At 41.7% G+C, this 27,127-nt stretch overlaps 1 protein-coding gene across 2 annotated transcripts in view; it reads left to right on the top strand.

The window, feature by feature from the left end:
- Positions 1 to 664: 664 nt before the first annotated feature.
- Positions 665 to 27,127, top strand: part of armc9 (armadillo repeat containing 9) — a 97,230-nt gene continuing 70,767 nt past the window's right edge. The window contains exons 1-13 of one of the 2 annotated variants that reach the window (XM_014149853.2): positions 665 to 861; positions 1,276 to 1,369; positions 5,660 to 5,785; positions 5,995 to 6,165; positions 9,059 to 9,214; positions 9,348 to 9,440; positions 14,491 to 14,515; positions 15,459 to 15,616; positions 17,261 to 17,359; positions 18,626 to 18,661; positions 21,672 to 21,706; positions 24,979 to 25,090; positions 25,567 to 25,659. In XM_014149853.2, the coding sequence (XP_014005328.1) occupies positions 1,295 to 1,369; positions 5,660 to 5,785; positions 5,995 to 6,165; positions 9,059 to 9,214; positions 9,348 to 9,440; positions 14,491 to 14,515; positions 15,459 to 15,616; positions 17,261 to 17,359; positions 18,626 to 18,661; positions 21,672 to 21,706; positions 24,979 to 25,090; positions 25,567 to 25,659 (1,179 nt within the window). In that variant the 5' untranslated portion in view covers positions 665 to 861; positions 1,276 to 1,294. The remainder of the gene's footprint in view (positions 862 to 1,275; positions 1,370 to 5,659; positions 5,786 to 5,994; positions 6,166 to 9,058; positions 9,215 to 9,347; positions 9,441 to 14,490; positions 14,516 to 15,458; positions 15,617 to 17,260; positions 17,360 to 18,625; positions 18,662 to 21,671; positions 21,707 to 24,978; positions 25,091 to 25,566; positions 25,660 to 27,127) is intronic. The other variant, XM_014149854.2, reaches the window with a different exon arrangement.

Genomic DNA, 27,127 nt, shown 5'->3' with positions numbered 1-27,127 from the left:
CTCACTGTATATAGACTTTTTGTTTTCTTTTGGCCTACTGTATGTTTTGTTTATTCCATGTGTAATTCTGTGTTGTTGTATGTGTAGAATTGCTATGCTTTATCTTGGCCAGGTCGCAGTTGCAAATGAGAACTTGTTCTCAACTAGCCTACCTAGTTAAATAAAGGTGAAATTAAAAAAAATTAAAAAAACCTTTGGGGAAATGAATGTTTTTTGTCAGTTTTCTTGGATAATTGCAAAAAAATAAGGTCTGTGGTAAACACAGCTTTAGGAGATTTTATACGTTTTGTTCTAGATAATCTTCATCAGCTAACTTCACTTTTTGTGAACTTTTAAGCACTTAAAGGATTCATAATTCATAAAGGTCAAGTTAACTGACTGATATTATCTTATCGAACAAAACGTATACAATCTCCTAAACCTGTAACTTCAGACATTATTTCCTGTGTTTATCCCAAAACCATATTCTTTGCCTATTAATTTTCTGGTCAGTGCTATCCGGGATTTTTGGGACATCCCTACCGCTAAACCCTAACCCTAACAACTACTTAACCATAAAACCTTACCATTTTAAATCTTCAAAATTGGGTAGGGACGTCCCTTAGGATTCAGAATAGCATATACCCTGCTGTTTAGGACATTTACGTCATCTGTCTCCACTTTCCAGCCATAGTTTCACAACAGTTCGGTTGCTAGGGATTCTAGGCGTCTTCCTAGTCTGGTTGCTAGCTAATGTGTTAGCTAGCTGTCTGTCTTGTTTTTATGCATAACCTTGCACTTAGTCAACATATAAATAAAGATACATCTATTTAAAGGTTTAATATTAATTCATATTTCGAAGTAGACTGCAATGTGAAAAAGGTAAGGTTGTGCGTGCTATATAACTTTACAACATGTTTGGATGATTAGCTATCGTTAGCTAGCTAGGTCAGGTAAATGCCGATAAACAACTAACGTTACAACTAGCTATGGATGGGAAGGGCAAGTTATGTCTTGTGTAGCTAGCTAGTAGCTAGCTTTGACTTGTGTAGTTAGTACCAGTAACGTTAACTAGCTAACTATATAGTCACCAGTTCTGAGCTGCCTTATGTAACTTAGCTACCTAGCTCCTTAGCTAATAAGCTAAGTGTGCCTGCCTGCTGTGTCAATTATGTCAGTGTTGAAAACCATCCATACATAGCCTCGATTCCAGAAATGGCAGTATTGTTGGGATTTCACACTCACATTGTGAAGTCATGAGCAGAGAAACCAGTGCATGCTTTCCGTGTCTTTTAGCCAGTGTTTACAACTTCACATGAGTTCCGGGGAGATAAAGGAGATGGGGGACATCTTGGCCAATGAAGCTGATCTTCTCGGGATGATCAAGGAGGTATGTGAAAGGAACGGTATATTAACTTTTACACTCGCGGGAATTGGCCTATATGGATAGGGCTATGAACTTTATTTATAATAAGGATTACATGGAGAAAATCGGACATCTCTGAAATGAAAATGGATGGCCCTCCCTTCAGCAAAATATATTTTACCTTGAAAATAAACAAGTGACCCCCCCCCCCTCGATCGTTTAACCTCACTTCTTGGACAGACCAGAGCCTTAGATATGCAGTTTTAGAAACTGTTCTTCTTCCTGTAAGCATTACATGGCAACTCAGGAATTTTGATAGCATAGAGGGCTGCGGGCCAGAAGGTTGTGGGTTCACAGACCACCTCACACAAGAGTAGATAGGGGTGGACAGATCTCCTTCATAGTAAAATAATTGCATGAATCTATCATTGTATTTGCAGGTCAGAGGAAAACATTGAATTTTATAAAAATGTCAAGCAATTCTACATATTAGCATAATCCTTTTTAGTACCCCACAAATTACCAAATTTACAGGAAAAGAATATTCAGAAAGAAAGGCCTGTGTTTTCTTATCATAATTCTCCAATGCCAAATCAGTGTGTCTTGTTTGCAACAAAAGTGTTGGCAAATAATTACATCTGAGCTGTCATTAGGAAGCTGAACATGGTACGTTGAAAAGTTAGGCCTACCTTTCTACCCCAGACAGAGTAGGCCTTCCGACGCAGAAAAAATGTAAGCTTTAACTGCTGGCTACTCGTCTTCCGTGGCTTAACCCAACGAGAAAAGGTCACAAGTGTTTCCCTGAAAGCTGTCTGGGATTAAACATCTTCTATTGTGCAGAAAGTGAATACCTTAATCAATCAATTGATAGTGACAGAAATAGATTACTTCCCAGGCAAAGCACTTTTTTTTTGTCTCCTCAGCTATAGAAGGTTGAAGCTCAGCCTCTGAATGTCAAAGAAATGAAACAATGATATCCTCATATGCGTCAGAGTCACGTCTTTCCCGGGTATTTTACAATTTGTTTGTAGCATAAAGCATTGCCAACCCAAGCACTGTTATAAGTCACTTTTTACATAAATCAGATCCCTTTTATTTTCTTCAAAATATTAAGCTAACAAAGGGTAGGCCTGTGCTTTTTGCCATTTTCTTTAAGAAAAGGTAGACCTATGGCATACCCTCTCATACCCCTTCAATTCGAGTCTTGGTTTTAACTGAACAGCCCTTCACTGACACAGAGGTAGACTACTTAAAGAGTGCGTGGTGGTTGGAGGAACTGGCCGAGAAATCTATGGCTATCGCAGCCTATAGCCTAATGTCTGTCAAACAGGTAGGCCTACCTCTTATTTATTAAATAAGAAGAAATAGGTTCCAACATAAATCCCTCTTGTTGTTAGTAAACTGTAATTAAAAGGAAGTTCGTTGCTATGACTTATGCCTACTCGAGTTTGCCTACTTTCAGCACCGTGAGGTGTACATTTTTCCGATTGATTGTGCTGCGGCTGCTGAAACACAGTGTAAGTTACTTGAATCTTTCTTATTGTAGGGTCAATACATCATGGGGCAAGAAACATTATTTTTATGAAAATCAATTATAGTAGTGGCAGGCTATCAAAGTTGACCTCCGGTCCTCCTTCTCATCTTCGCACTCTTCTTCTCAAACTAAACAGAACATAGGTTATTGGCTAGTTGGCACGCAAGATATAAATAAGAAATTCGGTAGAAGCCTTGGACTCTCCTCCTGAACTGCCACTGTAGGCCTACACAGCACAGCTTTGGTTAGGCAGCACATGGAAAAGGTGTTTGATCAACAAGAGCAGAGCAGACCAGGGCTCAGGGTTGGAGTATCCATTGCAGTGTGTAATGCAGCCTAGTTTTATTTACAAACGTTCCAGCTGTTATCTTAGAAATATAACTTTGCTCTGAGCTTCTCAAAGCATTGACTATAGGTGCATTTGATATTGCGCGCCCAGCAGAGAATCAGAGATGAGGGGCGGCATCGGGTACACATCAATGTATAGCCTAATAAGCAACTCATTCTAAAAATTCTAAAACACTGAGAAATACTGAAAATTACATGATCCTTCAATGGACTAGATTAAAAAAAAAATACTAAACCCTCCCCTTGACTGAAATTGAAAAAGCACGACTTTCCCCCATCTTCCTCCAGGTACCCATTCTGTAAATTTCGATTCTAAATTGAAATATTTCTTACAGAAAAATATGAAAGCATATGCATAACCATGGTAGCAATTGAAGGGGAACAGTTAGGAGATTCTGTGAAAATGATTAGACCAAAGGTGAGGACAAAACAGTTCACCTGACACAGGACTTAATCCAAACATTACAATGTTGATTTTATATGCATTTTACATTTACTGTACTTTTTTCTGCATTTGTTGATAACATTTTACATTACATTTTAGTAATTTAGCAGACGCTCTTATCCAGAGCGACTTACAGTAGTGAATGCATACATTTCATACATTTTTTTTTCTCCGAAATAGGAAAATACCCTGGACACATTCAGTAACACGATAAGAATATTCCTGGAAAATGTGGGGTAGGCGCAACATAAGAGAAAATAATTCCAAGAGTTCTAGTGAGAGGACTAACTGGTGTCTCCAAGTGGACACACACCTCTCCAAAGTGTGCACAGTTCCGAAGTCATTTCAATGCACTTTTGTCACTCAAAGAAGAGTCTTCTAGCGATGCCGTTGAGGAACTAGAGCAAGCACACTTGTAGTTGTTTTGTATGGAACACAACCCTGCATCCCCGCCATCACACAATTACTGTTGTTGTTTAGTCAATCCAAAAATGGCCTTTATAAATCACAATCTGGGTCTTTTGACAGCTTGTGCAATTGCCAACATGACTAGCTAAGTTATAAAATACGATATTACAGCGTCAGGCTTTCACAATTAATTTCAGGCAAACAGTAATTTTGGTGTGCGTAGAAAGGAGTCCTGAGTACATTCAGGTGCATATGCCGTGGCAATTTCTTTTCACAATAGACAAACACAGGCTCATTCTGTTCAGAACAACCCAGGGTATGACGACATGTCAATCAAATTCAATCATCAATCAAATTTATTTATGAAGCCCTTTTTACATCAGCTGATTTCACAAAGTGCTATACAGAAACCCAGTCTAAAACCCCAAACAGCAAGCAATGCAGATGTAGAAACACGGTGGCTAGGAAAAACTCCCTAGAAAGGCAGGAACATAGTAAGAAACCTAGAGAGGAACCAGGCTCTGAGGGGTGGCCAGTCCTCTTCTGGCTGTACCGGGTGGAGATTATAACAGAACATGGCCAAGATGTTCAAATATTCATAGATGACCAGCAGGGTCAAATAATAATAATCACAGTGGTTGTAGAGGGTGCAGCAGGTCAGCACCTCAGGAGTAAATGTCAGTTGGCTTTTCATAGCTGATCATTCAGAGTTCGACAGCAGGTGCGGTAGAGAGAGAGTCGAAAACAGCAGGTCCAGGACAAGGTAGCACATCCGGTGAACAGGTCAGGGTTCCATAGCTGTCGTCTTGTAACTGTACATCAAACATAGAGATCATAAACGTTGACTCTGTATATGACATGAGTTTTATGATTTGGAAATGTGAAGTGCACATTTGGACTCACATGTATTTGGCTGGTTTGTATGACATCAAAGCGGTATTTATTATAATCTGCAACATCTCATCTTTCAAAATACATCGAGTCCTCTTTAATTTCCAGCATTTCCCCGTCACTCAGACAACACGAAAATGTTCAATAGTTGCCCAATCAGCAGGAGTGATGGGGGCAACTTCTCGTTGTGCGGTGCTCAAGTTCAGAACGGCTGTCAGTCAAAACACTGAAGCACAGTTCCAGAGCTCTGATGTCATGTATAGCATGTTACTGTAAAGCAACTGTGTTGCAATTTAGGCGTTTATCAGTGCCCAAATCTGCCATTTTACAACCCGTATACGAGTATGATTGTAAAGGGCTACGGCATCTCATTGGAAAGAGTATATTATGAAGGGTATGGGAAATCAAAGGTTTATTAACACATCTCATTGGTATGTGAAATCCAAGGGTTTAAGACATCTCATTGCGAACACATATGTGTCAAGTCAAATGTGCTTAATGTTGCTAACCATGCAGCGATGCGGCACCAGTGTCATTCTATGTAGCCCGTCTGGGACCAGTCTAACTGTAATCGACTCAGTCTCAGTCACTACATGCAATTGTGTAGTATTTGGATAAAAGTAGGTAGTGTTTGTTGTTTTAATCTGAATTGAAAACTATAACTTCTCTCTTTTTTTTTCTTGACCAGTATTTGAAGTATGGTGAATTTGAAGAGACAGTTCATCACTTTGAGAAGGAGTGTAAAAACAAGGGGAAAGTTGTTCCAAAGCCCAGAGGCAACAGTCTTCGGGACTCGAAAACGCTGATTATCCAGGTAAATGGTTGATTTAAAAAAATAAAACAATTAAACAAATAAAGCTGCATTCTATGGCCATTGCTGGAAATGACAGATATCCGTCATAGATACCCCAAATAGTATACTAACCACAGACGTTGAAGTTCTAAAGGACACATTCCAAAATTCCTTGACGAAGATGATAGGTTCTATTTGAATGGTACTAACAAACTCCTGATTCCCTACAGAAGGACCTGTTGAGCTCATTTGATGACGGCGACTTCAAGGTGTTCTTCGAGCTGTGGACAGAGTTTGTCCCTTTGGAGGTCAGGGACTGTGACCCTCATGCCCAGAAACTGGAGTTTTACCTTCATGTCCACTTCACCATCTTCCCCCTGAAAATCCACTTGGGCAGACATGTATGTATAATATTCCTCTCCTTATTCTGAAGTACTACCACTAACTGGATCACTCTGTTGGATGTGCAATTCAAAAAAATATGTTAGAAGCTACACAAGCTCTAATTCTGTTTTAGTATGAGTTCCAGACCCAGGTTCAAATAGTATTTGTTTTCTTTCAAATACTTTGAGTGTGAAATTAAACCTGATTATGGAATGCAAGATGAGCAGTTTTGCCCTTTTTGGTTATCAACCTTGTTCGGTTACTGTACCACCAATGACATTTTGCTTTGCCCGTAGTACCCCTGATGTACATCCTCATGTGCATTTTACCACTAGGCTTATTGTCTCATGAGTCCTTCTTAAATACCTGCTGTGGATAGGCCGAGTACTCCTGCTTGAGAACCACTGCACAAGGCAAGCTCAATCGAGCACACCTTGAAATAACTATTTGAACCCAGGTGTGGTGTATTCCGTTTTCTGTCTCAACGTTGTACCTCTTATATCAGACTTATAGGCTAAGTGTTGCTCTTTTTTAGCACAAGCCTGGCTTTGTGTACTTTTGCATATCAGCTCCCTCATCTCTGTGGTGAGAAAATAGCATACAAAAAAAATGGATCAAATCACCATCAGCCAACAGATGGCCTCGCTGCACCATGCAGCCTTTCCTTAGCAACAAGCCATTCACACTGGTTAGTTTGGTGAAGTTCTCTTCACCACTCCTTGGTTCCCAGTAAATCAAAATGGTGGTCCTATCCAGTGCAATTGTATAACCTATAATCTATAGCATTTGTGAAAGTTGTGCACCATAGATAAGATTAGATTCACTTTGTATTATCCCATCAGAGTAAATTCATTTGGTCACGTGTTTAAAAAACGTAAGTTGTTAATACAATACAGTTCATAAACATATCAATGCATACACAGCCTATACAGTGCATCTGGAAAGTATTCAGACTCCTTCCCCTTTTCCACATTTTGTTATGTTACAGCCTTATTCTCAAATGGATTAAATATTTTTTTCCCTCATCAATCTACACACAATACCCCATTATGATAAAGCGAAAACAGGTTTTTAGACATTTATCCAAATGTATTAAAGTATTAAAGTATTTAGACCCTTTGCTATGAGACTCGAAATTGAGCTCAGGTGCATCCTGTTGCCATTTATCTTCCCTGAAATGTTTCTCCAACTTTGGAATTCACTTATGGTAAATTCAATTGATTGCACATGATTTGGAAAGGCACACAGCTCTCTATATAAGGTCTCAAAGTTGACAGTGCATGTCAGAGCAAAAACCAAGCCATGAGGTAAATTAATTGTCCATAGAGCTCCGAGACAGGATTGTGTCGGGGCACAGATCTGGGGAAGGGTACCAAAACATTTCTGCAGCATTGAAGGTCCCCAAGAACACAGTGACCTCCATCATTCTTAAATGGAAGAACTTTGGAACCACCAAGACTCTTCCTAGAGCTGGCAAACTGAGCAATCAGGGGAGAATGGCCTTGGTCAGGGAGGTGACCAAGAACCCGATGGTCACTATGACAGAGCTCCAGAGTTCCTCTGTGGAGATGAGAAAAACTTCCAGAAGGACAACCATCTCTGCAGAACTCCACCATTCAAGCCTTTATGGTAGAGTGGCCAGACGGAAGTCCGCTTGGAGTTTGCCAAAAGGCACCTAAATGACTCTGACCATGAGAAACAATATTTGCTGGTCTGATGAAACCAAGATTGAACTCTTTGGCCTGAATGCCAAGCGTCACGTCTGGAGGGAACTTGGCACTATCCCTCCGGTGAAGCATGGTGGTGGCAGCATCATGCTGTGGGGATGTTTTTCAGCGGCAGGGACTGAGACTAGTCAGAATTGAGGGAAAGATGAATGGAGCAAAGTACAGAGAGATTCTTGATGAAAACCTGCTCCAGGGCACTCAGGACCTCAGACTGTGGCGAAGGTTCACCTTCCAACAGGACAACGACCCTAAGCACACAGCCAAGACAACGCAGGAGTGGCTTCGGGACAAGTTTCTGTCGTTGAGTGGCCCAGCCAGTGCCCTGACTTGAACCCGATCTAACATCTCTGGAGAGACCTGAAAATAACCTGACAGAGCTTGAGAGGATCTGCAGAGAGGAATGGGAAGCACTCCCCAAATACAGGTGTGCCAAGCTTGCAGTGTCATACCCAAGAAGACTCGAGGCTGTAATCACTGCAAAAGGTGCTTCAACAAAGTACTGAGTAAAGGGTCTGAATACTTATGTAAATGTGATATTTCCGTTTTTTATTTTTAATACATTTGCAACATTTTGGAAAAAACGTTTTTTGCTTTGTCATTATGGGTTATTGTGTGTAGATTTGATGAGGGAAGGGGTCTGAATACTTTCCGCATGCACTGTATACAACAGTGATATGGTAGTACTCCCCTCCCAAATCAATACATACAGAGCCTGTATACAACAAGAGTACTACCGTCCCATATCAATACATACAGAGCCTGTATACAACAAGAGTACTACCGTCCCATATCAATACATACAGAGCCTGTATACAACAAGAGTACTACCGTCCCATATCAATACATACAGAGCCTGTATACAACAAGAGTACTACCGTCCCATATCAATACATACAGAGCCTGTATACAACAAGAGTACTACCGTCCCATATCAATACATACAGAGCCTGTATACAACAAGAGTACTACCGTCCCATATCAATACATACAGAGCCTGTATACAACAAGAGTACTGCCGTCCCATATCAATACATACAGAGCCTGTATACAACAAGAGTACTACCGTCCCAAATCAATAGTCCAATACTCTTAGCAATGTTGTCTCCAGCTGGAGCAGCCCACTACTTTTAATTACCAAATAAATTCAATCAATAATTTCGTTTTGAATGTGTTTCTCCCACAGGACCGAGCGGACTTTGAGGTGAGGATCACCCACTTCAAGAACTACCTGGAGACGCGAGGGGCAGCACTCAGTCAGACCACTGAGTTCCTACCCTACTACGCCCTCCCCTTCGTGCCCAACCCCATGGTGCACCCCTCCTTCAGAGATCTCTTCCAGGTGACACCATTGTCCCTGAACGTACTCACTATACATGTCATATCAACATTAGCTGATTGGGCACATAAATGAATGAATGAATATGCTGTACTTCACTAACTGCCCATGTTTTGCTATGGTATGTTGTTATCAGGATTCCTGGATTCCAGAGATGAAGCAAGAGTTGGAGAAGTTCCTGACTGTGACACTGAAAGTGTCCAACACTCCAAGGCTTCTGTCGTTATATGTATCCTTTTGACAAGAATCGTTAAATGTGACCCATATTCAGTTAAGCTGAGGTCACACCAGGAAGGTCAATCTGAGCAGCATAAAAAAAAAAAACGTTTACAACATACGTTCACAGCATAATATCATATAATAAAACCTATATACACTAGTGAGGCGGCAGGTAGCCTAGTGGTTAGAGTGTTGGGCCAGTAGCTGGATCGAATCCCCCGAGCTGACAAGGTAAAACTCTGTCGTTCTGCCCCTGAACAAGGCACTGTTCCCCGGTAGGCTGTCACTGTAAATAAGAATTTGTTCTTAACTGACTTGCCTAGTTAAATAAAGGTTAAATAAAAATAAATAAATATAATAGTGGCACCTTACGGGCAGGAAATCTTTGGAAATAAAACATTTGTTTCAATGCAATTCCCCCCCTCCAACAAATCAAATATGTGTTTATTTGTTCAGATTTTTGGTCTCAGGATTGTCTTCCAAAATTCTCAAATCTGGACGATTTAAAAAATAAATAAAAAAATCCCCAAAAAGTCAGCGAGATGTGTGATATGCCCGCTCGCTGATACGTGTGTCGGTGACTCGACGGCGGCGGCATGTTTTGATAAGCCTACAATGAACCCATGTTATCCATATCTGTTCTTTAAGAGTAGGCTGCAATAGATGTAGAGTTAGACTTACTATTGGGATCATAATTGCAATGCAAATCAAAATGTGTTCATCTGTTCAGCTTTTTTGGTGTCTGGATAAATAGCGGGAATATGTTCAAAAAAAGGCGCAATGCTCTCTCTTTAAAATGCAATGTTTTGATACCATGAAGCTGTCTTATCTACATTAGAAACAGTAGGCCTATAGGCGAGGGCTGGCATCTCCAATCTGGGAAAGGGGATGTGAATTCATATTTTCGTAATGTCTCTAAAAACCTTTCCCCGACACTTGCGAAATAAGCCCATACAAAGTTTATTCCCTTTTTTTTTAAGGATTCATTTTATTAATTTAAGCTATATATGTTTGGGGAGATGAAACTAACGATCCACTTCGACATTGTATTAGTTGGGATTCAGTTCATTTGCTATTTTTTTATTATTTTTTTATTTATTTCACCTTTATTTAACCAGGTAGGCTAGTTGAGAACAAGTTGTCATTTACAACTGCGACCTGGCCAAGATAAAGCAAAGCAGTGTGACACAAACAACAACACAGAGTTACACATGGAATAAACAAACGTACAGTCAATAATACAATAGAAAAGTCTATATACAGTGTGTGCAAATTAAGTAAGATTAGGGAGGTAAGGCAATAAATAGGCCATAGTGGCAACATAACTACAATTTAGCAATTAAACTCTGGAGTGATTGATCTGCAGACGATGAATGTGCAAGTAGAGATATTGGGGTGCAAAGGAGCAAAAAATAAATAACAAAATGGGAATGAGGTAGTTGGATGGGCTATTTACAGATGGGCTATGTACAGGTACAATGATCGGTAAGCTGCTCTGACATCTGATGCTTGAAGTTAGTGAGAGAGATATAAGACTCCAGCTTCAGTGATTTTTGCAATTCGTTCCAGTCATTGGCAGCAGAAAACTGGAAGGAAATGCGGCCAAAGGAGGAGTTGGCTTTGGGTGTGACCAGTGAAGTATACCTGCTGGAGCGCATGATACGGGTGGTTGCTGCTATGTTGACCAGTGAGCTGAGATAAGGCGGGGTTTTACCTAGCAAAGACTTATAGATGACCTGGAGCCAGTGGGTTTGGCAACGAATATGAAGTGAGGGCCAGCTAACAAGAGCATACAGGTCGCAGTGGTGGGTAGTATATGGGGCATTGGTGACAAAACGGATGGCACTGTGATAGACTACATCCAGTTTGCTGAGTAGACTGTTGGAGGCTATTTTGTAAATGACATCGTGAAAGTCAAGTAGGATGGTCAGTTTTATGAGGGTATGTTTGGCAGCATGAGTAAAGGATGCTTTGTTACGAAATAGGAAGCCGATTCTAGATTTAATTTTGGATTCGAGATGCTTAATGTGAGTCTGGAAGGAGAGTTTACAGTCTAACCAGACACCTAGGTATTTGTAGTTGTCCACATATTCTAAGTCAGAACAATCCAGAGTAGTGATGCTGGACGGGCGGGCGGGTGCGGACAGCGATCGGTTGAAGAGCATGCATTTAGTTTTACTTGCATTTAAGAGCAGTTGGAGCCAAAGGAAGGAGTGTTGTACGGCATTGAAGCCTGTCTGGAGGTTAGTTAACAGTGTCTAAAGAAGGGCCAGAAGTATACAGAATGGTGTCGTCTGCGTAGAGGTGGATCAGAGAATCACCAGCAGCAAGAGCGACATCATTGATGTATACAGAGAAAAGAGTCGACCTGAGAATTGAACCCTGTAGCACCCCCATAGAGACTGCCAGAGGTCCAGACAACAGGCCCTCCGATTTGACACACTGAACTCTATCTGGGAAGTAGTTGGTGAACGAGGCGAGGCAGTCATTAGAGAAACCAAGGCTGTTGATTCTGCCGATAAGAATGCGGTGATTGACAGAGTCGAAAGCCTTGGCCAGGTCGATGAAGACGGCTGCACAGTACTGTCTTTTATCGATGGCGGTTATGATATCATTTAGGACCTTGAGCGTGGCTGAGGGGCACCCATGACCAGCTCGGAAACCAGATTGCACAGCGGAGAAGGTACGGTGGGATTCGAAATGTTCGGTGATCTGTTTATTAACTTGGCTTTCGAAGACTTTTGAAAGGCAGGGTAGGATAGATGTACGTCTGTAACAGTTTGGGTCTAGAGTGTCTCCCCCTTTGACCGTGGCAGCTTTCCAATCTTTAGGGATCTCTGACAATACGAAAGAGAGGTTGAACAAGCTAGTAATAGGGGTTGCAACAATTGCGGCGGATAATTTTAGAAAGAGAGGGTCCAGATTGTCTAGCCCAGCTGATTTATAGGGGTCCAGATTTTGTAGCTTCCAGAACATTAGCTATCTGGATTTCAGTGAAGGGGAAATGCAATGAATCGAATCATGTGAATCTAAATAATAATTTGTGAATCTTAATAATAATTTGTGAATTGCGAACTGTATTTTTGGGATAAAATATTAGATGTAGCCTTTCTTTAAGATAATTTGGAGTAAAAACGTGTTTTTTTTAGATGCAATACTTCCAGTTGATTTAGGCATCCAATATATGGGACATTGCAACTCAATAGATTCTAGTCAGCATACAAAGTAAACACTTCCAAGGTAGCTAAGATAAATATGACTGATCTGGAAAAGGTACATTTCATGAAGATGTGTGTGCTTCCTTCAGCTGAATACAAATATTTGCAGCCTGCCATTGCCACTTGATCTTTGAAATATTGAATGAGCAAATTATTTAAAAAGGCATAAAATGTATTTGTTTGAAATGTTTTACATCAAGGGTGGTCAACCATCCTCCCAGGAGAGCTAATGGGTGCAGGCATTTTTTCCAACCCAACCCATTTTTTCACCAAATTTCCATACACGTTATATTTTTCTTTTTAGGAATCCCAGTTTTCAGTGAAATATTCTTTCAAGTCAGAGAGGGCTATTGCAACATACTACATAAGATCATTTTCCAGTTAATAATCATTCGTTTTTTTGAATTTTAAACACTTTTGAAAACACTTTTGAGTTTGAAGTTGGGATTCTTTGCTCCGGACAAGGGCTTTTCCGGGCATAGAGCCGACATGGAAATGAATAATATTTAAAATCTTAAAGCAAATCTTTCCCCTTATAAAATTCCCCTAAATGTAAATGGCATGGCTTCAGTACATGCTGATGCGAGCTGATGTTAGACAGCTAAATTACCAACCTTCGCGTAAGAGGTGGAAAAATGCCTGTGTGTCAGTTTTTTTAAATGGCAAAATTTGACAACTAACTTTCGTTCGACTCTTTCGACTCCTCATAGTCTGAGAATAGATTATTTACAGTCAGTGCACAACAACAATTTATTTCAGTCTCAAACGACCAATATCAGGATATTGTACTTAGTTTCCTAAACAGAGGGACTGAGGTGTTAACCAACAAGTAGTAACGCTCTATTCTCACCCTGCCAAAGTAGCCAGTGGCCAGTTTCCTAAGGTTCTCTGTATTCAAAGAATGCTTTTACCATCCTTAGTTACAGAGATGGCTTAGAAACTTTTGAGGCGTCAGTGAATGCTAAGTGAAAGTCCTGTAGCGTATTCTAGACAGACAAAGGACTCAAAAAAAAAAAGAAAGAAAAATCAGTGAGTGGGGAACAAAATCTGAGAATGACTCTCTGATTCAAGCCACTCCAAATACAGCTAACTCTTGTTCTCATCTGTGACGCGTATTCAAGACTCCAATAAAAAGCTTTTCTTTCAGCCACTAAAGTGATGGTTAAGGTTCAGGCAATCACTCGACTGTATACTATCCAGCAACCTCCCCAAGCGTTAGGCAGGGGAATAAAACCGATTTTGATATTGTGAAAGCCGGGCTATGTTCGAGTGTAACAACAACCATCTGATTCCGCCTCTGACCCTTGTAATGGTGTAAGGGCAACTGGTGAGAGAATTGGATAGGGCGATGACATCAGAACAATTGTAGCTTTCGTATGAAAACACAATGGATAGATTTTCCTTTCTCGTCCATTCACGTCATTAAACCTTATCCGCCCCGCCTTGAAAATCCTTCAGGATTATAATATTATCGTAATATTTATGGAGCTCAGCCTTTACCCAACAGGCAAGACGACAAGGCTTGTTTACTGTCTGCATGGGAGTTCCTCCACTCCACTGTTCCAGTCTGATGGACATTAATACTGGTAGTGTTGACCAACCAATGTTGACTTGAAACAACTTTCTCCCTTTTTCTGCTGGTGATGCATACCTTTAACAAACATTGAAATGCGGCCGTCATTTCAATTGGAAAGACAAACACCTGTCAGATAGAATGATGCAGGATATCCTTTGCATATTTTGAAAATGTCTCAGTAATCTGTTATCTCTGCTGCCGCATGGCAAGCGATACCGAATATGAATATGATTGTGTATTGTTTCTTTAACCGGGGCATTACGCAGAAGGATGGCGGAAGGAATACCAAAGGTGATTGTCCCCATAGAAATATAATTTATGTTTTCCATTCTATTGTCATTCTATTTCCGTCATTGTCCTTCTCCAGTCTTCTCCAGTTTTTTTACATCAGATGGCCTTTCATACCTTTCACTATCTAAACAAGTCTGTGGAATTCTTTCACTTGACAAAATAACTACTGTAGACTGTGCTGAATGAGCCCCATGAGTCATCATACTTACAATGATTCCTTGTGTTGTGACTTATCCTTCAGTAAACGTGGTATACAGACATCTCAATATTGAAGGTTAGAGCCAATGACGGACACATACTGATACTGCAAATGTATTAGTCAATACTGTAACCTAAATGCATGTCAGGCAGTACAGTTGCCAGGGTAATTTGGATTGTTATCAACTGATGCTGAATTGCCATGGTAATATGGAATTTGCATTCACATTTTTGTAATGTCAGCAAAATTGACTGTTGATAAACCGCAAATTGAACCCTGGGCCGATTGCACTAGCTATGTGAAAGTTCAAACTAAGCCTAGTTATAACTTAAGTGTGTGCTTACTAAATTTAGATGTACACTTTACTATATTCAACCAGTTTGCATTTTATTTTCCACCGATGGTTTATACAGTGTTAGCTAGCTCACTGAACTAGCTAGCTAGCTTATTAACTTTCTGGTTAACAGGGTGATTGAGATCTTCTTCTGATTATTGATTGGCTAACACAGACATAGGTTATTACTGACTTGCTGCTGTACTTCCTGTGAATCCCATTCTAGTCATTCTACTGCTATGGAACTAAAATAATTGCTAGATGTTTGTGGGCTTATGTGTGTGACTGTTTGATTCTATTTGTGTGTGTGTGTGTGTGTGTGTGTGTGTGTGTGTGTGTGTGTGTGTGTGTGTGTGTGTGTGTGTGTGTGTGTGTGTGTGTGTGTGTGTGTGTACTGTATGTGTTTACAGACACCATACAGCAGCTGCAGCTGCAGCTGGCCGAAGCAGAGAAGAGGACCAGCAGCTACATGAGGAGGTTCAATAAGATGCAGGCCGACCACCACAACCTGATAGGAGTCACTGCCGAGCTGGTGGACTCTCTGGAGGCTACAGTCAGTGGGAAAATGGTAGGGCCTAACATGTACAGTTACATTAGCCTGGTCCCAGATCTGTCGACAATGTTTACATACTGTTTTACCCACTTTATACTGTATTCTAGTCATGGCTCATCCTATATAACTACTGCTGTACACATCTTTTCTAGTCACATACTGTCCATACACACCATTTATACACTGAGTGTACAAAACATTAAGAACGCCTTCTTAATATTGAGTTGCTTAAAATTCCTTCTTTATCCTGTCTCCTCCCTTTCATCTACACTGATTGAAAGGATTTAACAAGTAACATCAATAAGGGATCATAGCTTTCACCTGGATTCACCTGGTCAGTCTATGTCATGGAAAGAGCAGGTATTCTTAATGTTTTGTATACTCAGTATATATATATATATATATATATATATATATATATATATATATATATATATATATATATATATATATAACGGACGCTGACATTGCTCGTTCTGATATTTCTTCATTTCTTGTTTTTTACTTTTTGGGATTATGTGTGTATTATTGTATCGCTAGATATTACTGCACTCACTGTTGGAGCTAGAAACACAAGCATTTAGCTACACCTGTGATAACATCTGAAAATCTGTGTGCGCAAAAAATCACCTTTGATTCGATTTGAACTGGGGGGGGCGAAGCCTAGTTTGTTTGCCTGTTTAGCATGACAAGGAGTTGCATGATAGCCAACAGACTGTTATCTACACTACAGATACAACAAACCCTTTGAAACAGTGAACACACACACACATAATTCCTTAGTGATTTAGACACCGAGGAACTTGAAGCTCTCGATCTGCTCCACTACAGCCCCCGTCGATGTGGATATGGGTAGACCATCCGTTTCCTGTAGTCCACGATCAGCTCCTTTGTCTTTGCTTACGTTGAGGGAGTAGTTGTTGTGCTGGCATCACACCGCCACGTCTCACTGACCTCCTCCCTAAAGGTTGTCTCATCGTCGTTAGTGATCCGGCCAACCATCGTTGTGTCATCAGCAAACTTAATGATGGTGTTGGAGTCGTGGGTGAACAGGGAGTACAGGAGGGGACTCAACACGCAACCCCTGATTGGCCCCTGTTTTGAGGGACTGGCGAAATGTCCCCACTTGTCCGAATTTTCCTTGTTTTACAATCCTTGTTGAGACCAAACAATTGATTCCCATTCAAAATTATATTTTCCATAACCCTTAACCACCAACCCTAACTCCTAAACCTAACCCTAAAATAGCCTTTTTCCTTGTGGGGACCATCAAAATGTCTCCATTTGTCTGAATTTTCCTTGTTTTGCTATCCTTGTGAGGTCTTTGTTCCCCACAAGGATAGTAAAACCAAACACACACAAACAGTATAATAGCACCATCATACATCATTTTACATTTTAGTCATTTAGCAGACGCTCTTATCCAGAGCGACTTACAATAATGAATGCATACATTTAATTTCATGCATTTTTTCTTTTGTACTGGCCCCCATGGGAATCGAACCCACAACCCTGGCGTTGCACACACCATGCTCTACCAACTGAGCCACGTGATGACTGATGTATGCTACATTCACAACATACTTCCTTTCCTCCCTCCTCCCCACACACTCCTCTCAGAGCTCAGTTGGGATGTTCTGATGCTGTTGTGTTTTGCAGATCTCCCCGGAATACCTCCAGAGTGTGTGCGTGCGTCTCTTCAGTAGCCAGTTGAGGCAGAGTGCGGCGCAGAGCATCGACTTCACCAGGCCTGGCACTGTGAGTGACAACACACACCACCCTTCACTGATGAGGAAACACTCAATTTCCCATGAGCACTGTAGAGCGCTCATTTTAGTAGAAGAAGAAACAATTATGGGAAAGGTAGTGTACTTTCTACGGTATAGCCTCTCCACTTTCTCCTGAGTGAATGACTCTCCAATGCATTTCTCTACACCCGCAATAACATCTGCTAAACACGTGTATGTGACCAACAAAATTAGATTCTTTTTTTTTTTTTACATGTGACATAGCATTATGTAGCAATACATTATATTTCTTTAGCCTCACGTTGGTAGGACTAAAGGTTAACCAAGTAGGAAAGTTAGAACCCAATTATATAATACTGTATTTCCAGTGCATTAACTTGACTTTGTTTGTTACATTTTCATAACAACTCTAAGCTGTCCAGTTTGCTGTTAATACAGCGGCACTCCTCAGTCTGAGACTTATTCCAAGTTTCTCAAGGACGTCACCCCCAAACAGAACACACACAGGCACACCCCACAGCTTGAGTCTAAAATCTGAGCGAGATGGTAACATCCTTTACACGATATACTATAACTTTACGTAGCGTGCTGTACTGATGCAGAAGGTTGCCACGATATACTATAACTTTACGTAGCGTGCTGTACTGATGCAGAAGGTTGCCACGATATACTATAACTTTACGTAGCGTGCTGTACTGATGCAGAAGGTTGCCACGATATACTATAACTTTACGTAGTGTGCTGTACTGATGCAGAAGGTTGATACGAAAGTGCCTTGTCGTTGAGAGGTTTTAACAGAATGACTCATTCCGTTGACTCAACCCCAAAAGGTACTGTACCCACTGCAGCCAAAGGCTCTGTCACTCCACTTGTCAACGTAGGGTCTGCGTGGTAGTGTACTGTATGTATCTGCACGACATACACAGGGTACATCACATGTGTATGTGTTCCTCTAAGGTCCACTAGACTATTGTTGTGTTTCTGGAAAAAAAAACAGTTTGTCCTATGTTTGAAGGTCTGGCTGATGTGCTCTGATGATACCCTCTATTCTCATATCATTGAAATGGACTTATACAGTACATCAAAACCAATAGATCCGTTTCCTCACATTCAATGTTGTCCTGACCACATCCCAGATGTGCTTCTTCATTTTGGTTTGAACTGGCCTAGTGTATCTGTTAGCTTGTGTGTTTATGACTTCTTCAATTCAACTGCTTCTTTTTTTTATGTGTGTGTGTGTGTGTGTATGTTTCTGTGTGATTGTCTGTCCACGAAGGGATATTACTCTATGAGTCCTTATGATGACGGATATGTAAGTTTTACTGAAGTTTTCATCCATTTTGTTCTGTCGTCCCCCTCCCGTTCTCCCGTCTTGCTCGCGCCTTGCCTTGTCGGTCTATCCCTCCACCTCTCCACCTCTCCTCCTCTCCCCTATACCTTTACATGGCTCCTTGTATTGACCCCATACTCCAGTGTTTTCTCTACTTCTCATTAGATTCGTTTAATGGGATGTTTGTCCTTGTTTCGCGTAAGAATGGTTCCCTTTTGTCTGGCGAGGATGCAGCTTGTTTGGTGAAATCCCTCAGGGGGCATAGCCAGCGACTTCAATAAGCATCCACTTGTCCCCCGTCCATAGATTGCCATCATCTCTCTCTGTTGGCTATACCATTAGGAAGGTAAAAGGCCACTTGTACGTATGACAACATCGATCTCAGCCCTCTCTGTTTCTTTTTATACAAGTCCCAACCAATGTTCCCTCTAATTTCTTTCGGCACTGAGCAAATTTCAGGTCTGCCGCAAATTCCAGTGCGTGTTTACTGTGAACACTGAGGCTGTACCCACTGAATGTTGTTGTGTTATTTGATGCAAGAAACCACTTTACAAAATAAAATCCATTATTATTCCCATACTGTTATTACAGAGAAAGGCACATTATGCTACCCTCTGCCTATTGGCTACTTAGTTTATTCAAGCCTGTTTCAAAATACAATACTGCCCCTTTAAGACAAAAAAACTATTATTTACCTGACTCGCTTTTCAAAGATGTCTAGAAATGTACACGTTTTGTGCCCTTGTAGGAAGCAGTCACTCCCCTATTGCTGACTACAAATGATCTATAACTGGGCTAATAACTGACTAACTAGCAAAGGACATTAACAAAATGTGCACACGTGGATACATGCAGCTCTCGCTTTGATCTCAAAACAAACGCATCTACTCACAACCACTCATGCTGTAAACACAGTCCAGTTCAAAGTGAATGGTACAGATCCATATATGGCAATGGTCTATTTGCATATAGGCCTACTGCAGCTCTGATTGGTTACGCCACACCGGTCTGTATAGAGTACGGGATGAGCCGTGCGTGTCAATGCCGTAGAATCCTACTCTGAAACGTTCTAACCTTCTACAAAATCTCTTGCATAGTTAGTTTTGTCTTGGTATGTTGCATTGAAAGTGGCTAATATTGTATTGGTTCGATCACAGTTGCCACAGTAAAGGTAAACGTTGATAGTGTTAACTAACGGGGAAAACTCCAGAAAGTTGAGTGAAGTTTCATTTCGTGCTTCTCTCCATGGGTTGATATTTCTACTGCGCGCAGCTTAGAGGGAACATTGGTCCCAACTGACCGATGAGAATTAAAGAAGAATGATGATACCAGCGTACTTCTTATTTTAAGCACTTTTCCCATGCCAGAGTGCAAAACAAGATAGGGGAAAGTAGCTGAAAAACGTCTAAACTATTTTAAAAAGAAAAGGGAAAAAAAATAAAAAATTAGAATTGCATAATAGCCTACAACCAGATCTTACGTTTTTTAAGCTGTTGTTGATTTCCAGTTAGGGTCAACCTCTTCCACAGCCACACAGAGAATTACTTTGTTCTCCATTGGAATACAACACCATAATTGCAGTATAATTATCGTAGTCTTCTCCCATTTATTATAGATGGTTCTCAAAGATTTCATTGTGTCTACCTGCCTATGGGGAGAAACCAAAACTCAGACAATCCACCCAAATACCTGAATTATATTAGGATACAAATATTAAACCTACTTATCAAATAATAAGTGCAACAATGGCCTATTATGGGTCTTCCCCATTAGGCATAACAAAGAGATACGACGTTAAAGATGATAAATTGACTGTTTCTGCAATCTCAGTGTGGGAATTTAATTCCACTGTCTGCAATATTATTTTACATATACCATTAAAAGTGTTTTTTATTTTTTCATGCTAAAAACAATAACTTTTTGTCAGTCAATGACGTTTATTTTATAGACTGTACGAGGCCAAAAAAAACTCAATTTTCAAGACGAAAATTGATAGTCTTCTTGCCTTTTTGAAAATACTCCTTTCCCATTCTAGCTAACCATATTGCATGTTCTGGCTTAAAGTCCCTGTCGTCCATTTCAGTTCGGTTTGGGGCAATTAAACTAACAGAGGCGAATTCATGGGAAAGGCTAATCTCCTTAACATTCCTATATCTCAATGTCCTCTCTGGTGGAAGTTGCTGCAGGAGACTGGTCTCAGTAAATCCTCTGTCAAATGTCACAGGCTGAACATGACATGAACACCTGCCACCCCTTCATGCTTTATGGGAACAGACATTTTTAGAAAGTAGGATCCAAGACAAGTCTTTCTCCCAATCACGTTCTAGCTACACCAACGCCAGAAATGATATGGATCACCTCACTGACCTTTTCCTCAAGCTAATCATCCAGTTTTGAGGTTGGATTTCAGTTGGAAACACGCTAATTACTACTTTGAAACCTCAGCTGAAGCCTTAGTTTGTAGGTTTGTTCCGTCCACAGCTCTCTTACAATACCAGGCCTATAGGACAGGTGCAGCAATTCCTGAAACACGAAAGGAATTGGTTCCTGCTCACTAACACCTCGCCCCTTTGTGTTCCTCCTTGCTCATTGGATTGGGCAGTGTCCCTGTCACTCATTGCATGGGCACTGTTGCCATAGGTTACGCCCAGGGATTGTGCATGTGACCAAACCATAACCTGCACGCATGAACCCCTGCCCGTCCGTTAGCACATTTAGTTAACCTAACTTAACCACCGTTGATTTAGGGTGACGGGGGAAACTTGGGTAAGTATGAGACAGCTGAGCAAGAACATACCTCTTCTGCTGGATACGAACAACCCGAATGTTTTGGCATCTTTTCTATGTCAAAAGATGATCGATTAAAAACACAAAAAGTGACTCTAAATATGTCAGTAATCTCAGTGTGTGTGGTCACTGGGATGGTGTTGTGGTTGAAATTTAAAATACTACAATTTGCTCTAATACTACAATTTGTCTTTCTCTCTCCCAGGCTTCCTCGTTGCTACGAGCGTCTATTGCACCTCAGTAAGTCCCCTCATTGAGTTGTTCTGTGGAACCTGCTGGGAAAATGGCATATTGAAAAAAGCACTTAATAAATGTTAAAAATGGCACACAGTGTGCAGGAGTCCCATTACATTACCTTAGATTACATTGCATTACGTTAGATTACATTGCATTACCTTAGATTACATTACCTTAGAATACATTGGGGCGACAGGTAGCCTAGTGGTTAGAGCGTTGGACTAGTAACCGGAAGGTTGCAAGATCGAATCCCCGAGCTGACAAGGTAAAAAGTTGTTCTGCCCCTAAACAAGGCAGTTAACCCACTGTTCCTAGACCGTCATTGAAAATAAGAATTTGTTCTTAACTGACTTGCCTCGTTAAATAAAGGTAAACAAAAAAACAAAAAACATTACCTTAGATTACATGACATTACCTTAGGTTACATTACCTCAGATTACATTGCATTACCTTAGATATACTTCTTAGTTTAATATGGGCTCATTGGTAAATTTAATTCCATAAGACATGAACTAATTTACCATCACAGTGAACTGTCCTTAGTTTATTATGACCTGAGATTTACCATCACAGTGAACTGTCCTTAGTTTATTATGACCTGAGATTTACCATCACAGTGAACTGTCCTTATGTTATTATGACCTGAGATTTACCATCACAGTGAACTGTCCTTAGGTTATTATGACCTGAGATTTACCATCACAGTGAACTGTCCTTATGTTATTATGTTTTGAGATTTACCATCACATTGAACTGGCAGGTCCTACAGGCCCTAGATTTGTCTCACCTGGACTACTGTGGACTAGGTTCCACAAGGAGGGGCTAAGGAAAATTACTATTGTTCCTGAACAGGGCAACACGGCTGGCCCTTAGATGTACACGGAGAGCTACACGGATGTACACGGAGAGCTAACATTAATAATATGCATGTCAATCTCTCCTGGCTCAAAGTGGAGGAGAGATTGACTTCATCACTACTTGTCTTTGTGAGAGGTATTGACATGTTGAATGCACCGAGGTGTCTGTTTTAAACTACTAGCACACAACTCAGACACCCATGCATACCCCATAAGATATGCCACCAGAGGTCTCTTCACAGTCCCCAAGTCCAGAACAGACTATGGGAGGCACACATTACTACATAGGGACATGACTACATGGAACTCTATTCCACTTCAAGTAACTGATGCAAGAAGGTGAATCAGATTTAAAAACAGATAAAAAAATACACCTTATGGAACAGTGGGGACTTTAAAGAGACACACAGGCACAGACACACGCGTACACACACGATAACATACTGTATACACTGTACACACATGGATTTTGTGTTGTAGATACACTATATATACAAAAGTATGTGGACACCCCTTCGAATTAGTGGATTTGGGCTATTTCAGCCACACCTGTTGCTGACAGGTGTATAAAATTGAGCACACCGCCATGCAATCTCCATAGGGAAAAAAACATTGGCAGTAGAATGGCCTTATTGAAGAGCTCAATGATTTTCAACGTGGCAACGTCATAGGATGACATCTTTCCAACAAAGACATGACATTTTTCCCTACTAGAGCTGCCCCGGTCAACTGTAAGCGCTGCTATTGTGAAGTGGAAACGTCTTGGAGCAACAACGACTCAGCCGCGAAGTGGTAGGCCAAACTGGCTCACAGAACGGACCGCCAAGTGCTGAAGCAGGTAAAAAGTGTCTGTCCTCGGTTGCAACACTCACTACCGAATTCCAAACTGCCTCTGGAAGCAACAATCGCGAGCTTCATGAAATAGGTTTCCATGGCCAAACAGCCGCACACAAGCTTAAGATCACCATGCGCAATGCCAAGTGTAGTATAGTAGTATAAAGCTCGCCGTCATTGGACTAAAGAACAGTGGAAATTAGTTCTCTGGAGTGATGAATGACGCTTCACCATCTTGCAGTCCGACAGACAAATCTGGGTTTGGTGAATGTGAGGAGAACGCTACCTGCCTGAATAAATAGTGACAACTGTAAAGTTTGGTGGAGGAGGAATAATGGTCTGGGCCTGTTTTTCATGGCCCCTTTGTTCCAGTGAAGGGAAATCTTAACTCTACAGCATACAATGACATTCTAGATTATTCTGTGCTTCCAATTAGTTTGGGAAGGCCCTTTCCTGTTTCAGCATGACAATGCCCCCATGCACAAATCAAGGGTCACACAGAAATGGTTTGTTGAGATCGGTGTGGAAGAACTTGCCTGGCCTGCGCAATGCCCGGACCTCAACCCCATCGAACACCTTTCTGATGAATTGGAACACAGACTGCGAGCCAGGCCTAATCGTCCAACATCAGTGTCCGACCTCACTAATTCTCTTGTGGCTGAATGGAAGCAAGTCCCCACAGCAATGTTCCAACATCTAGTGGAAAGCCTTCCCAGAAGAGTGGAGGCTGCTGTAGCAGCAAAGTGGGGACCAACTCCATATTAATGCCCATGATTTTGCAATGAGATGTTTGACAAGCAGGTGTCCACATACTTTTGGTCATGTAATGTATATGGTAGTAGAGTGCCTGAGGGCACATACTTAATGTGTTGTGAATTATATTGGGTAATGTAATGCAATGTTTTTAATTGTATACAACTGCCTTAATGTTGCTTAACACCAGGATGAATAGCTGCTGCCTTGGCAGGAGCTAATGGAGATCCATAATAAACCCCAGGAAGAGTAGCTGCTGCCTTGGCAGGAGCTAATGGGGATCCATTATAAACCCCAGGAAGAGTAGCTGCTGCCTTGGCAGGAGCTAATGGAGATCCAAAATAAAACCCAGGAAGAATAGCTGCTGACTTGACAGGAACTAATGGGGATCCATAATAAACCCCAGTAAGAGTAGCTGCTGCCGTGGCAGGAACTAATGGGGATCCATAATAAACCCCAGGTAGAGTAGCTGCTGCCTTGACAGGAACTAATGGGGAACCATAATAAACCCCAGGTAGAGTAGCTGCTGCCTTGGCAGGAACTATTGGGGATCCATAATAAACCCCAGGAAGAGTAGCTGCTGCCTTGGCAGGAACTAATGGGGATCCATTATAAACCCCAGGAAGAGTAGCTGCTGCCTTGGCAGGAACTAATGGGGATCCATAATAAACCCCAGGAAGAGTAGCTGCTGCCTTGGCAGTAACTAATGGGGATCCATAATAAACCCCAGGAAGAGTAGCTGCTGCCTTGGCAGGAACTAATGGGGATCCATAATAAATACACACTAGAGCAGATAGTTTGTGAAAAACACCCACCATCTCCTCTATACAGGAGGCCTAAGGAGGTGCCACTGCTGCCCTCTCTGGACTATGACAAGCTGAAGAGAGACTTGCTGGGGGGATCAGACAGACTCAAGGCCCTGCTGCTCCAGGCCCTGTGCTGGGTCAGTCAGACAGCCTGGACATGGCTAGGCATACTGCTACTGCTCTGTCTCTATCTGTCTCTATGTGTCTCTGTCTCTGTGTCTCTGTGTATATGTGTCTCTGTCTCTATGTGTCTCTGTGTCTCTGTCTCTATGTGTCTCTGTCTCTATGTGTATGTGCTATGTATATGTGTCTCTGTCTCTATATATATATGTGTGTGTCTCTGTCTCTGTGTCTCTGTCTCTATGTATATGTGTCTCTGTCTCAGTCTCTATGTATATCTGTCTCTGTGTCTTTCTTTCTCTCTGTGTCTCTTTCTCTCTCTGTGCCTGTCCGTCTCTGTGCCTCAATGTCTCTCTGTCTCTGTGCTTGTCTGTCTGCCTGTCTGCTGGTCTGTCTGCCGGTCTGTTTGCCTACCTGCCTGTCTGTCTGTCTGTCAGTTTGCCGGTCTGTCTGCCTGTCTGTGTCATCACCTTGTGTGTTCTCCTATCCCCAGAGACTGACCCGTTCTCTCCAAGGTGAGCAGCGGGACACGGTACTGCAGGCCTACATTAGCAACCACCTCCTGGATCACCACAGCACCAGACAGGTGGGTTAACATTAGAAGCCTTCTCCCTAAGTTTGTTTTATTCACTGCTTTAGCACACTCCGCCAGCCCGGATGTCCTAGCTGTGTCTGAATCCAGGCTTAGGAAGGCCACCAAAAATCCTGAAATGTCCATACCTAACTATAACATTTTCCAACAAGATAGAACTGCCAAAGGGGGCGGAGTTAGCCTGCAGAGTTCTGTCATACTATCCAGGTCTGTGCCCAAACAATTCGAGCTTCTACTTTTAAAAATCCACCTTTCCAGAAACAAGTCTCTCACTGTTGCCGCTTGTTATAGACCCCCTTCAGCCCCCAGCTCTGCCCTGGACACCATATGTGAATTGATCCCCCCCCCATCTATCGTCAGAGTTCGTACTGTTAGGTGACCTAAACTGGGACATGCTTAACATCCCGGCCGTTCTACAATCTAAGCTAGATGCCCTCAATCTCACACAAATCATCAAGGAACCTACCAGGTACAACCCTAAATCCGTAACCATGGGCACCCTCTTAGATATCATCCTAACCAACCTGCCCTCTAAATACACCTCTGCTGTCTTCAACCAGGATCTCAGCGATCATTGCCTGCGTGCGTACTGGGTCCATGATCAAACGACCACCCCTCATCACTGTCAAACGCTCCCTAAAACACTTCAGCGAGCAGGCCTGTCTAATCGACCTGGCCCGGGTATCCTGGAAGGATATTGACCTCATCCCGTCAGTAGAGGATGCCTGGTTACTCTTCAAAGTGCTTTCCTCCCCATTCAAAAAATGTAGAACTAAGAACAGATATAGCCCTTGGTTCACCCCAGACTTGACTGCCCTTGACCAGCACAAAAACATCCTGTGGCGTTCTGCATTAGCATCGAATAGCCCCCGCGATATGCAACTTTTCAGGGAAGTTAGGAACCAATATACTCAGTTAGGAAAGCTAAGGCTAGCTTTTTCAAACAGAAATTTGCTTCCTGTAGCACTAATTCCAAAAAGTTTTGGGACACTGTAAAGTCCATGGAGAATAAGAGCACCACCTCTGAGCTGCCCACTGCACTGAGGATAGGAAACACTGTCACCACCGATAAATCTACGATATTCGATAATTTAAATAAGCATTTTTCCACGGCTGTCCATGCTTTCCACCTGGCTTCCCCTACCCCAACATCTCAGCACCCCCCACAGCAACTTGCCCAACCCCCCCCCCCCCCCCCCCCCCCCACTTCTCCTTCACCCAAATCCAGACAGCTAATGTTCTGGATCCCTACAGCCTGGCTAGACAATCTGGACCCTCTCTTTCTAAAATTATCCGCCGAAATTGTTGCAACCCCTATTACTAGCCTGTTCAACCTCTCTTTCGTATCGTCTGAGATCCCCAAAGATTTGAAAGCTGCCGCGGTCATCCCCTTCTTCAAAGGGGGAGACATTATACACCCAAACTGTTACAGACCTATATCTATCCTACCCTGCCTTTCTAA

Source organism: Salmo salar, chromosome 16, assembly GCF_965601325.2.
Source record: "Salmo salar chromosome 16, fSalSal1, whole genome shotgun sequence".
Classification (NCBI taxonomy): Eukaryota; Metazoa; Chordata; class Actinopteri; order Salmoniformes; family Salmonidae; genus Salmo; species Salmo salar.
Note: the sequence above shows the minus strand (reverse complement) of the source record. Positions and strands in the feature narration are given on the sequence as shown.